The 13614-nt window shown below is 36.0% G+C and overlaps 3 protein-coding genes and 2 non-coding genes across 5 annotated transcripts; 1 reads left to right on the top strand and 4 right to left on the bottom strand.

Moving 5' to 3' along the window:
• Nucleotides 1–62: 62 nt before the first annotated feature.
• LOC113323097 (ubiquitin-60S ribosomal protein L40) lies at nucleotides 63–1438 on the top strand. Its single transcript, XM_026571351.1, has 4 exons — nucleotides 63–293; nucleotides 414–516; nucleotides 1005–1071; nucleotides 1200–1438. The coding sequence occupies exons 1-4, from the start codon at nucleotides 104–106 to the stop codon at nucleotides 1224–1226; spliced, it is 387 nt and encodes a 128-aa protein (XP_026427136.1). The 5' UTR covers nucleotides 63–103; the 3' UTR covers nucleotides 1227–1438.
• Nucleotides 1439–3107: 1669 nt separating this feature from the next.
• Nucleotides 3108–3187, bottom strand: TRNAL-UAG. The gene has a single exon. It is a non-coding gene; the product is annotated as a tRNA-Leu (tRNA).
• Nucleotides 3188–3610: 423 nt separating this feature from the next.
• On the bottom strand, nucleotides 3611–3690 carry TRNAL-UAG. The gene has a single exon. It is a non-coding gene; the product is annotated as a tRNA-Leu (tRNA).
• Nucleotides 3691–4426: 736 nt separating this feature from the next.
• LOC113321861 (homeobox-leucine zipper protein ATHB-12-like) lies at nucleotides 4427–5924 on the bottom strand. The gene is made up of 2 exons (XM_026569800.1): nucleotides 5447–5924; nucleotides 4427–5336 (listed from the first exon to the last, which is right to left on the bottom strand). The coding sequence occupies exons 1-2, from the start codon at nucleotides 5864–5866 to the stop codon at nucleotides 4959–4961; spliced, it is 798 nt and encodes a 265-aa protein (XP_026425585.1). The 5' UTR covers nucleotides 5867–5924; the 3' UTR covers nucleotides 4427–4958.
• A 4224-nt stretch (nucleotides 5925–10148) lies between these two features.
• On the bottom strand, nucleotides 10149–10781 carry LOC113323402 (the record flags this gene model as incomplete). Its single annotated transcript, XM_026571703.1, has 2 exons — nucleotides 10149–10594; nucleotides 10721–10781. Coding segments are annotated over 2 exons (507 nt in total), but the record flags the coding sequence as incomplete, so codon positions are not given.
• Between the last annotated feature and the right edge of the window lie 2833 nt (nucleotides 10782–13614).

Raw genomic sequence — 13614 nt, 5'->3', positions numbered from 1 at the left:
AGGTGAAACCCTAGCTCTAGGTATATCTTTCTTTTTATCTTCTGGTCTCTGGATTTATATTTTTTCTACTGCTGCTGCTGCCGATTTGGGGAAGAAGAAGAAGATGCAGATATTTGTGAAGACATTGACTGGGAAGACTATCACCTTAGAGGTGGAGTCAAGTGATACTATTGATAATGTGAAGGCTAAGATTCAAGACAAAGAAGGGATTCCACCAGACCAGCAGAGATTGATTTTTGCTGGTAAACAACTTGAAGATGGTCGTACGCTTGCTGATTACAACATCCAGAAAGGTATAGATTCGATTAAATCCTCTTGTTTGTGTTTGTTTATTTGAGTAACTGAGTATGATTTTTTGTTCAATTTTGAAAGTGTTTTTGATGTGTCTCTTTGTTATTTTTGTGGGAATGAAGAATCGACTCTACATCTTGTTTTGAGGCTACGTGGTGGGATTATTGAACCATCTTTGATGGCTTTGGCAAGGAAGTACAACCAGGACAAGATGATTTGTCGCAAGTAAGTTGCAATTTCACTTTTATTCCCCCACCATGCTGTATAGAATGAGATTTCGAAAATGAGACTGTAAATGAATTGATGGTCATGTGATAGGTAGAACATATTATTGAGCATATTTACTAGAGGCTGGGGATAGGCGAATGGTCATCTGAGAATTTGATTGATAGGAGTTTGTTTATTAGTACCAGGTATAAGCTTATGAGACTGAGAATGAGCTGAGAAACACCATATGTTGTGCATTTGCAATTGAACTTAATCACGTATGTGGTATTTTATCTTGCTTCTACAGCTCTTTGTATATGAAATAAAGTTAACATAGATTAGTAACAAGAAAAGAAATTTTAATTTGGAATTCAGACTTTTGTTTTTCTTCTTATTGTGAATTTTTGCACTGTACCTGATCAGAGTACTGTAATGTGCTGCATTGATGTGTATGTGTTGTAAATGATGTTATTTTGATATTCTAAGTGATGTGACTTCTGTTGCAGATGCTATGCGCGTCTTCATCCTCGTGCTGTTAACTGCAGGAAGAAGAAGTGTGGACACAGCAATCAGGTATTGTTTCTTGGACATTTACAATAGACTTCGCCATTTATTTCCCATTTGTAGTTTGTGGATTTTCTGATATTCTTATGATGATGCTCGAATTAATTTGTGTTTCGGTTTGTTTGTTTGAACTGCAGTTGAGGCCAAAGAAGAAGATCAAGTAGATGCTATCCTCAATTTTGGTGGGTGCAGAGCCAGAGAATTTGTTTTATAGCTTCTTAGTTGGTACTTTTACTTCCAAACATTTGAACTTTGTGTTTTTACTCAAGAAAATCGTTCAACGCTTTACAACCCACTCAACTTAAAAAGGCTGGCACGTTATATTATTTTAGATATTTTTATGAATATATCGACTTTCTTAGTTCTGTTTGAATCATTGTCAACTGTTAACTGCTTTTCTCATAGTAGCTTTTGCTTCTTGCTGCTTGCCTGATGAACTTCAAGTCTATATAACCCATATTTACCAAGATTTGTTTGTAAGAATGAATCTTAGCTTGATATGTTTTTACTGAAGAGTTCAATAAGGCTTGTCTTGGTAGGTCGGTGCTTCACATTGCTTATCTTCTACTTGTTTGTGTCAATTTCAAGCATTAGGCTAAGCTTAATGCGATGTGGCTCATACTTGGTAGTTAGAAATGTAATTTGGAAATTTAAAAATATAGGATTAAACGACTCCAATATGTGATAGTTAGTTCGGAAGTCTGAACTATAGCCTTAAGCTAAGCTTAGCGCGATGTGAACTGTTAATTTCTTTTCTTATAGTAATTTTTGGTTGTTGCTGCAAACAGCAATCTCTTGCATATGTGCCTATGGCAGCTATTAATCTATAACCCACATTGCCATGACTTGTTTATATAAATTATGCTTAGCTTGATATGTTTAGGTTTGGCTTTGTAGGTTTGTGGTTCACATTGCTTATCTTCTACTTGTTTGGGTGACAATTCCAAGCCTTAGTCTAAGCTTAACACGATGTTGCTCATTCTTGGTAGCCAGAAATGTGATTTGCAAGTCTGAAATATAGGGTTTAACGACTTCACTCAGTGATAGTTAATTTGTTGTACTGACATTGAAATATAATAGGAAAAAGTTAGGAGCTAAGCCTGAACAGATTAGAGCATGTGAACTATAGTAAAGACATAATCGAAGATTAGTAAGTTGCACCCAAAGATTTAAAAGAGGCCAACACTTTGGAAGATAGAAACAACTAAGTAAGAACAAAAATAAGCTAAACAAGAGCATGTGAACTATACGAAACACATAATTGAAGATTTGTAAGTTGGAAGACGCTATTATTAACTATACAAAAACAACTAAATAAAAACAAAAAATAAGCTAAACAATGACAGCTGTGGGATTTGAACCCATGCCCTTTCGGACCAGAGGGCGCCTTAGACCACTCGGCCAAACTGTCTCAGTGATATATCTGCAATGTACTAGTTTCTATAATTTGATATAGAGTTTGCAAATGGAGTTAGCTGCTTCGTCATCGTGTTTCAAATTCAGAAGTTGTGGTTACTGAACCTAATCACCAATTCCCATCCTGTCAGGAGTGTCCCAACAGAGGAAGATGAGGTTTCTCCTTGTGTTATTCTGCTTAGTTACACCCTTTCAGTTTGTAATTAGTAATGAAATGATGTTTGTAGAGTATACTGTTTCCATGTACTCTATTTATCCGTAGGTCTGTTTGAAAGTAAAGATAGAATGCTGATAACACTTGTTCACCACTTCACCTCCATGTGTTTACTTTGCTGTTTCTGCGAAATTAATCAATGATTGCTTGTGTTCCTTTGTGTTTCTTATTGTAGTAGTGATACTAATATCATAGAGATTGAGCCTAAACAATTTAGATGAAGTGAACTACACTATTGCTCATAGAAATTGAGCCTAAACAATTTAGATGGAGTGAATACTCATAGAAATTGAGCCTAAACAATTTAGATGAAGTGAACTACAGTGAAGCCTAGCGTAGATGAAGTGAACTATAGTAATGCATTGAAAAGACTCTAGTTTCCACACTAAAGATGAAAATTAAGCAAAACAACAAATGACAGCTGTGGGATTTGAACCCACGCCCTTTCGGACCAGAGCCTAAATCTGGCGCCTTAGACCACTCGGCCAAACTGTCGTGATATGTTTTCTGTGTACTAGTTACACCCTTTTAATCTACAATTTGTAATAATGATAACATTTTCCATGTATTCTACTTATCTGTTTGAAGTGTAAAGATTGGAAATATGATAACATTTGTTCACCCCCATGAGTTTGCTTTGCCAATCAATGATTGATTGTGCTTATAGTAAATTTGTAGTAGTGACACTGATATAGAATTATGATAACATTTGTTCACCTCCATGAGTTTACTTTGCTTATCAAAGATTTGATTGTGCTTATACTGAATTTGTAGTAGTGACACTGATATAATTGTGTTGAACTTTAGTACAAGCATAGCATAGACACTTGTACCTAACAGGTTTAGAAGGCCAATGCATGGAAAAGGCACCATGCTATAGAAACAATCACACTAATTACAAAAGTTAAACAAAACAGATGACAGCTGTGGGATTTGAACCCACGCCCTTTCGGACCAGAGCCTAAATCTGGCGCCTTAGACCACTCGGCCAAACTGTCTTATTGCTACATTTATTATGTTTTTCTTTCCTATCGTATGACATATAGTTCACTAATTACCATCTGTTAATTGGTGGTGGAATTTACTGTCGTTTTTTATTTCGTTTGGGGTACTGTCGTGTTTTTTGTTTGGCGACAAGAGTTCACTAAACCTTATTAAACTAGTTACTAGTATTTGTGATATCTTCCTATTAGGAGTTTTCCCGCAGAATATCAGGTATTCGTTTAGTATAGTTAGAATATTTCTTAGTTGGTAAAAAGGAACATAGAATCTCCGTAATCATTAGCTCCATGCTCACAATGTTAGCAAATAGAAAAACAGGTTAAAAGAAAGACAATAGAACTGTAATTTTCTACTTCTTACAGAGGGTTGTGAAACATAGATATTGCCGTGGTACTCCCAATGGTGTTGTGAAATGCATCTTAGGATTGAACTGTGCAAGTAATTGTCAAAATATTGCAGTACTAATTTGTTCTTGTTTATAGTTTGTCTAAAATTATTTTAAAGAGAATGGTGTTCTTAAACTTATTAGTATTTTGTAGATTGACTTGATTGGAACCCCCACTACATAATTTTATAAGAAGAAAGTCTTTGTAGGCTCGTGAATATGGTGCTTAAAATGATTAGAAAACACATCCTCTCTGTATATGTGGCCAGTACTAGTAAGTCTCATTCAATGACACCATAGATGTGGATATAGTGTTTGTTGTTACGTTCACTTGTGAATTCCAGATATGTATCACTCTAACTATTATCTTGCTTTTTATTTTTATTTATGAACTATAGGTACGATAACTACACAACCTTACAAAACCTGAAAACAAACTGATACACAAAGTCCAGAATGAGGTTTGTGTCACATGCTTTGATGTCTGTCCTAGGGTACAAGTGCAATCCTCACTATGTGCGTTCATACTCATACAAGTCTGTACATATGGTGTTGGGTTACGTTTTATGTCATGGTTTCCTTTTGCCTTTGGGTGTTCTAGCGTTCTTTTCCTACCCTGTGATGCTTTTGTTTCCTTGTTAGAAAGGTGGAAGAAGTTTTGGTTAAGAATAAGGATTGAATCTCCTTTTCTGAATCTCGTGGAGCTTCTGAATTTTTGTGTGATTGCATTTTTCTCCCAAGCTAAGATTATTGGCCCTCTTACTTCTTCGAAACTTCAACAGCTGGTGATCTGAAATTTTCTTTTTCTGACATGCTTATTGCCTCCATTAGCCTGTCAGGTAGAAGTTGTTTTCGCTAAAAATTATACAGAGCATCTTTTCAAGGCCAGACTTCCCACCACTGTGAATTGCCACTACATGATTGATCAAATAGACCCGTAGAATCATCGAGACTACCCCAGTCTTCTGACGATGATAAAATTCCATATGTTGGCTCCCCAATGTTCATTGGATCATGTTCTTCATCTTGCCCGAAATACTCTAGTTCCTTGCTGTGTTCATCCTCTGAACAAGGATCAAGTCTAAAATCCAGTCCATCTCCTCCTTCCACTGATAGCTCTGGTTTCTTTTCAAATTTGTATTTGGTGTCTCCATTGTCAGAATCACCATCCATACTGCTGTTGTTTCCAGCTAAACCCAAACCGCAGCAGCTGCTGTCTTCTCTAGGCTTACCCACCAGATCACTTAGCTTCTGCAACTGTCAGAAAAAGAAGAGGATCATGTTGTGGCTGTTAAGCCTAGATAAAATTAGCTTTGAAGAAAGATCACGATGTTATGTTAGGCGTAAGAGATAGAATTAGGTTTTACCTGTTTGATCAAGGCTTGTTTTTCGCTCTCCAAGTTCTCGAATTTAGAAGCAAGATCATCATAACTAGCTTTCAGAATGTTGTAATCTCTTTCAAGCTGCTTCGACTTCCATCTAGCCCTCCTGTTCTGAAACCAAATCGCAACCTGTCTTGGCTGCAGTCCTAACTCCTTAGCCAGCAGAAGTTTCATCTTAGGTTCCAACTTGGTTTCTGTTTCGAACATAGATTCCAATGATTTGATTTGCTCATCACTAAATCTTTTCTTCTTTTTATTGTTCTTCTTCCTCATCATACTCATCATCATAGAAGTATCATTGGAAGACGACTCCAATATTGATGATGATGATTCCACCTTTACACCTGTTTCCATTGTTGCAGTAGTAGTACAATCTAGAAGAAATTCTTCCTCTGTTTCCAACATCTCCTGAATTGATCTAAAGAGAAAGTGTAGACTGCTGGCACTTCTATCTATCTATCTCTAGGTAGCTTCTCCGCTATGGAACCAATTTATAAGTAGAAAAAAAGTTAGAAAAGGAAGAGTGCTTTATATGGATGGTGTTGAAATACTTGGTTGGGTGGATGAGTGAGTCAGGCTAGGGTATGGTATTTCCAGACAATTGGGGGGGTGTTGTGATCCCTGATTTATACCAAAACTCATGGGGTAGTAGTAGTAGTAGAATTGCAGAAGAGGAAGATGAAGAGATATAAGATGAGGGAGGAGGGTATGGGAGAAACAGGGTAAATGAAGTTAGGAGAGGGTGTGTCTGTCTAGGTGGTGGTGGTGCTGCTGGGGTCCAAAAACCAGACCAATGGAATCAAATATCTTCTCTCACCCTCTATCCCTATGGCTCTATCTCTAGTTTTTTTCTTACCAACTTTGTGATATAACCAGCCATTGCCTTGAAGCCTTTTAACTTTTTTAACTTTGTTTTTCTTATCGTGTGGGTCTCTCTCCTTCCCTCCATATCATCTTCTTCTTGCTTTCTAAATTATTTTCTGTCATTGTCTCTCGTTTTTGTTTCTTTGCTCAATTTTCTTATTACATCCTTGAGTTCTTCGACTAATTCGCTTACGCACCATTATAATCTCTTGATGAAGGCATTCAATTTTTGTTCAAAAATGTTGCTCTAAAGTTCAACTCTTCTGGTAGTATATATAGTATAATAAACAATGTGCTTCTAAACAGCATGCAAAACACACCTAATATTATTTTTGGCGTTTTGACACCGAGCCAACTGGCGGAGATCACGACGAGCGTTACTGGAATCTCCACTGTCCAGTCGCACCCATGGATCGGATCAGGAATTGTTTAACAATAATAATACTGAGTTTAAATTAATCCTTAATTTTCTTCCCTAATGATAATATAATCTAAGAAGCATTTTTTCAGTCTTGAAGGGAAAATGTGAAAGTAATATGTTAACCTATTGAATAAGTTTGCGTTGCTTAAGACAATGTTCCAGTGTCAAGGTGTCCATTTTTACCCCAATGCAGCCTCGACAAGTGTCTGATGGTAAGAACATTCTTTTCTTTTTTTTCTTATTGTGGGGCCCACTGGTTTTATCTTCTGGGCAACGTGTCGACAAGGATGTGGATTAACGTGGAGATATCGAGAAGGGGATGATGACCTGACAGTAGAAACGTGTAGTTGTCACTATCATAACTGGTGCAGCATCCCATAGCCAGAGCCATAGGGCCCATTCAAGGAGAGAGAGGATACCTTACATGTGTCGGCCACCTCTTGCCCCATGTATGTTAAGGGTAGGGTTGGAGCCAAAATGTATCTCCAGGTAATAAATAAATGGAGGGCAATTGCCCCATGGCCTAGCTGGTTCACCGATTCACCGGCCTAGTTTTTCTTTTTTTATCGGTAAAGAGTTTGTACCGACGAGTTTTGAATTCAGGACACTCCTATGATTTTTATTTGTCTAAGTTACCGACCTAGTTTTTTTTTTTTTTATCGATAGAGAATTTGATGCTAACACGTTTCGAACTCAGGTTACTTTACCATTTTATTATAGTGCATCGGCCTAGTAATATTTGTTCAAAACAAGTTAATATTTTTTTTAATCCGAACAGGCTTTTTCTTTTCTATCTGCAAGCAGTTTTGTGCCGAAAAGTTTCAAACTCATATCATTTATATCGTTTTCCTTTATCCGAATTATCAACCTAGTTGTTCATTTTTATGTTTTCGATACGTAAATTTTTTGGTGCTGATGAATTTCGAACTCAGATCGCTCGGATCATTTCGCTTTTTTTGAATTAACGACCTAGTATTTTTATTTGTTTTCTTTTTTATCCAAATCACCGGCCTTGCTTTTTCTTTTTTATTGGAATAGAATTTGGTGATAAGAATTTCGCACTCATATCACTCGTATCATTTTTCTAATCCGAATTATCAACCTAGTTTTTTTTTATCGATAAAAAATTTGGTGCCGACGAGTTTTTAACTTAGGTCACCTGTATCATTTCTTTTTTTATCCTATATAATTCTTTTTTTAATTATTATCTCACCGACTTAACTTTTTCTTTTTTCATCAGTAAAGAATTTGGTGCCGACGAGTTTCGAACTCAGATCACACGTATTATTTTTCTTTATCCGAGTTACCAACATTTTTTTTGTTTTTGATCGGTAAACAATTTGGTGCGAGTTTTGAATTCAGGTCAATCGTATCATTTCTTTTTATTCGAGTTACGACCTTGTTTTTTTTTCTTTATCGATAGAGAATTTTTTATCTAGCAGCATCACTACCAGTTCTGGACAGGAAAATATACAAAAAAAATTACGTGTAAGATATCTAAATCAAGTATAGTTTAGGTGGTACATTTGTATCATTTGTCATCGAGGAAGGTGTTGTCAAGTCACAAAAATTGTTTGCATATGAAACAACAGTGTTGACGTGAGTTTGAGGGCGGTTTAGTTTGTAGCATTTTGAACGATTTAAATGAAAACAGCGAGATGGGAAGAGTGTCAATTTCAAAACTAAATTCAGCGATCATAACAATCGAGACAGACTGATGATCAATCAATTCTCTTATCAACAACAAAATTGATTTTGCTTAGCCCTTAGCTTTTGTCTTTAAGATTATCGAACTTTAGACGTGTCTTATAGATATCTTAACTTAACTTAGTAGTTGTACAATAATTTTGTAACTTTCTTGTAAAGAAAACACTTGATATGAAAATGGGGATCCTCATCCATTGCTCCTGGAAACTGTACGTAACATCACTATAATATATAGACTTGTAGCAGTTGGTTTTTGTTTTCGCGCCGTAAAAGTTGATTAGTATGTTGCTTTAGTTTCTTCGTTTTTCCATGAGTTAGAAACCTAGAAACTCAATCCAGAACAGGAAATGAAACAAAAGCCATTGATAGGTGGAGGAGGTCTTAATCGATGGAAGTAGAGAACTCGAGTTTGTCATGTAGGAAACGCGTCGTAGAACTACTAGTTATTGTCTAATCGGGACCTAAAAAACTCAAAAAAGAGAAAGTTTTGTGTACTACTTTTCTTGTGTAAAAACTTTACTTAAACCCTCATGTTGTTTCTGAGAAGTTGAGTGGTGGCCTAAACTTTGTTTAGGTGGTGTGGTGGTGGGGGAGTGAAAAAGAAACAACAAGATGGGATTCCATTTTTAGGTTTCGATACCTGATTTGGCGAAGCGAGGAAGGCAGATAAGATGGTTTACATATTTTCACATTCTATTCGTAGGGTTTTCGTGTAATGATGAATGTGGTGGGAATTATAAGACACCGGCTTTGAAAAACTTTCTTACAAGTTTGGTGGTATACTTTTTTCGATGATCTTTTTGCTTAAACTCTTGTTCATTTTTGTAAGGTAAGGATGTTGAGTATACCAGAGTTGTAGGTATTCAGGTTTTGGAAATGATCATTGATCAGATAATTAATAGTCATGCATTTTAGAACAACACACTCATCATTATGATTGATCTTATCTCATCTAATGCAACACATAAAAGCTTTGGTTGGGGAATTAAGTGACTCATGCATGTTTTAAAGAAAGTTTTACTGCTTAAAAAAGCAAATCATATCCAGGATAGTAAACTTGATAAGCATTTCCTTATTAATATGACAAGACTTTGTACCCAACGCTGGAATCTCCAATTTCATCATAACGTATGCCATGTGATCCGAAGTTTGCCGCATGATTCTGAATAGACCCGTGACCTGAACCTCCTGTCTTGAGACCCCAGAATATGCAATTAGGTCCAAAATTTCCCCAGTCCACTCCAATTGTACCTCCAGTCCTATATGCAATTGATTTTGAGCCTTTCCTTTGTTACTTACAGGGGTTAGTCCTCGAGTGATTTCGGGGGAGTTGAGTGTATTTTAAATCTCAGGGATTTTGAGAGAGTTTGAGAGAGTGTAGGGAGTTTGAGAGAGTTTTGTGTTTTTGAGTTCAGGGAGTTTGGGGGAATGTAGGGAGTTTGAGAGAGTTTATTAGAGGGAGTTTGGGGGAGTTTGGGGGAGTTTGAGAGAGTTCACTCCTAACTCATTCTCTTTTAAGAAACAATAAACCCTTATTTGCAAAAAACATTGATCTTTAATCAAAAGAAAAAAATAAATGAAAATGATCATATCTCTGTATCAATAGTATGTTATTTTGTGCAACGAGATAATTTTTTTCCCTTCAATTTAACGGTCTCCATACAATTCTAACTCCCTTTGTTCACGAACATTTTCCCACATATCATCCGCTATACTCTTTCTCCATGCATTAGCTTCTTGACGTTGTTGTTCTTGAGTTTGTTGTGTCAAAATTTCATCGTCATTTACAAGCGTTGATGGATGGCTATCTTCCTCTTCCTCTTCCTCGACCGGAAACTCATCTGAACGGCATTCTTTTCGTAAGAAGTTGTGTAGGCCTGCACAAGCTGTCATTATCTCCGCTTGCACCTGATACGGAAATGGAGGTTGAGACTTAAAGATCAAGAAACGAGACTTCACAACACCGAACAATCTTTCAACTACATTCCTCAAAGAAGCATGACGCATGTTAAATAATTCTTCAGCCTTTTTCGCATGATTACCCGTACCAGAAAATTCTTTCAAATGATAACGTTGGCCACGAAATGGTGTTAAACAATATCGTCGGTTTGCAAACCCACCATCCCCCAAGTAATATTTACCTGAATAAAACACAAAAAGAAAACTTCGTCAAGTAGAACCCGAATATAACTTAACCAAAAAACTCAAAACTTCACATTAGATAAAAGTAAAATTACCTTGCGGTATTTTCAGTCCATTTCTTTTTGTCATTGCATCGTTAAGTATTTTCGAATCATGAGCAGACCCTTCCCATCCACTGAGCACGTATATGAACTCCAAGTCGAAGTTGCAAACCGCTAACACATTTTGAGATGTAATTCCATGTCGATTCCGATAAACGGCTGCATTTCTTTTCTCTACCATTGCTGGGATATGTGTACCGTCCATAGATCCAATTCAATCCTTAAAGTAAGGATAAAATCGTGTACTCTCACGAATTTTAAATGGAGTTGCACTTGTTGGCTTAGCCATCATCCTCGGAGCTATAGAATTTAAAGCTCGCAACATCCTGTTGAAGTTTTTACTAACTGTCCACCGAGAGCGACCAAATGTGTCACGTATTGTGCAATATCGTGAACTTTGGCCAACAACGAGTAAAAATGTACCAAGCATTTCTTCAATAGAAACACATCTTGTATCACATAATGATACAACATAATTTTAGAAAAATATCAGGGTACATCCTATAACTTCTTCGAAAGTCTTCTGGGTCTTGACGCAAAAATCTCCTTATATAGTTATATCCAAACAAAGTAACTGGGCGTCTCATTGGTCTTTCAATACGCTGACTTTGTATGTATTGCAATTGCTTGATTATATCCATCAACCATGAATGCACCGCTGAAAGTATATTCAAAAATATGGATAGTTCAAATTCATTATTGCTGCTTACCTCTTCATCATCACTGCTTTCTTCTTCTGTATCAAAGGCTTCATCTTCACTATCAGTAGATAAATCCAAATCAGACATGTTCACCTAAAAAGATGATAAAAGTACTTTTTTTTATTAGAATCATCATTATTTCAAAAGCATAAAAGTATATGTATATAGAAAATAAGCATATAAAATATAAAGTTCATAAATTCAATCATAATAACCATAAAGATGCCAACCCATAAAAATTAGTAGCAATCAATCCATAACAATAAGTTCTCAACTAGGAGAAAAGAAAAAATAAATATTAATAGTTATGAAGAAAAACGATCAAATGTTGTAACTCTAAAAGCCCATTAAACCTAATAGAAACTTGCAAAGATGACAGGTTTATGCTTTTAACTTTGAACCAATCCACAACTTTCTCTCTTCAGGAGTAAAACGTATGAATAAGTTCTTCTTGTGATTGTTGTCCAGCATTTCAATTACTTTCATCTTATCTTCCAAAGAAATTTCATTCATGCCATAAACAAGATCCCATACTTGGTTATCTTTCTTATCCTTATCAATTCTGCGCATTTCTTTTTCAATTTTGCGGTCTTCTTTCTCTTTCGCAATAAGATCATGCATTGAATCAATAGAAGAAGCAATCGATGAACTGTTGGCAATCAATTTCTCTAGATAATCAGACTGCCCAGTAGGATTAGTTGATGTAGAAGAGTCACCAATGTCACACCTTGGTCTTTTCTTTGGTGTCGTTTTTCTGACAGGAATTTTCTTTGTGTTCATATCTTGAGTTTCATCTTTATCTTGTTCATCACTTTCCTCTAAGACATATCCCACGTATGATACGTTAAAAGCATTATCATATTGCTCTCGTTGAGTATAATCAACATCGAAGTAATCATCTTGTTCATCTTCCTTATCACAGGTTCTAGCACTTGTACCCTCATGGGTAAGATCAACTGTAACTTTTCCAGAAGCACATTTATTTCCAAAAACAATAAGCAAGTCACCATAGTCTTTACCATTATCTTCCCTTAAGTTAGTTTGGTTTGGATGGCTCTGTTAACATACAAAAAATAAATAAAGGATAAAGCATGAATTAGAACTCTTCACAAAATAGAAGAAAAAAATATCAAATTTAGTTTTCAGTAAGTAAAACACACATACCTCAAAGTAATTGTTCCACATCTCGTCGGATCCAGTAATCATCTTGTTAGCATCATCCCAACCGAATCCAGAAGTACAAGATTTAAACAAATCCTGGTATTGACCAAATCTAGTCTTCAGCCATCTATGTTTCCCTTTATAGTTCTCAAAATATTTGTCACAACCATATGCTTGGTTAAGTTTTGGAAGTATCTCCTCTTCCACTATTCTCTTAGTAAAACATCCACTAGTGTCTTTCTTCTTCTCAAGTGTAGCTTCTACCAACAGTTCCAATAATTTCTCAGTCTCTCGAGTTGTCAATTGTTTGTAATTCGTAGTCACTTCCGTTTCCGGTTCCGTATTTTTATTCTTCCTAACATTCTTTTTCTTCTTGTTGTTTTCAGCAGGTTGGCTGGATTTTTCCATTCTATGGTGTGACATGTTAGCTACATTAGTACTTAGACTAATACTAGAACTTAACAAAGTAAGGATAGTAATAACACCAAACAGTCTAATGTAAACATGATAAAAAAATGTGATACTAGATTACACAGTACTAACACGCAGAGCTACTTAGCCAAATTGTTAATCAAAGAAAATCCCTTAGCAACTCCTTGCAACAAAAGCATCGTATGAATTGGCTAAAACACGCCAATACGGAATGAAGTACGCCACTGTATTGAACTTTGGCATATAGAATAGAAGAGAAGTATGTGTCTAAATAAGAGGACTTAACAAGTGATAGTGATTCTCAATGACACCCATGCAAAGTAGCAAGCCAATTAATTCATGATGACATAACAAATTATGAAGATACCTATAAAGGAATTCTGTTTCACCAAAACACAGTTTCAGATTGTCCAATCTTTGCAATACTAATACTTACCTGATCCTCTTGAAATTTTTACGGTACACTTAAAACTCAATATTCCACAACACACTCAAAAATCATAGCATTCCAACGGTTCATTAAAAGGATACATTACTCAGAACCCGACTACTTTCAATACGTGCATACAAAATTCAGTTCCGGATTTCTCACACTTTGGTATACCTAAAGTGATCAGAACTTCA

This window comes from Papaver somniferum, chromosome 11 (assembly GCF_003573695.1).
Source record: "Papaver somniferum cultivar HN1 chromosome 11, ASM357369v1, whole genome shotgun sequence".
Lineage (NCBI taxonomy): Eukaryota > Viridiplantae > Streptophyta > Magnoliopsida > Ranunculales > Papaveraceae > Papaver > Papaver somniferum.
This window is presented reverse-complemented; position numbering and strand designations above follow the sequence as displayed.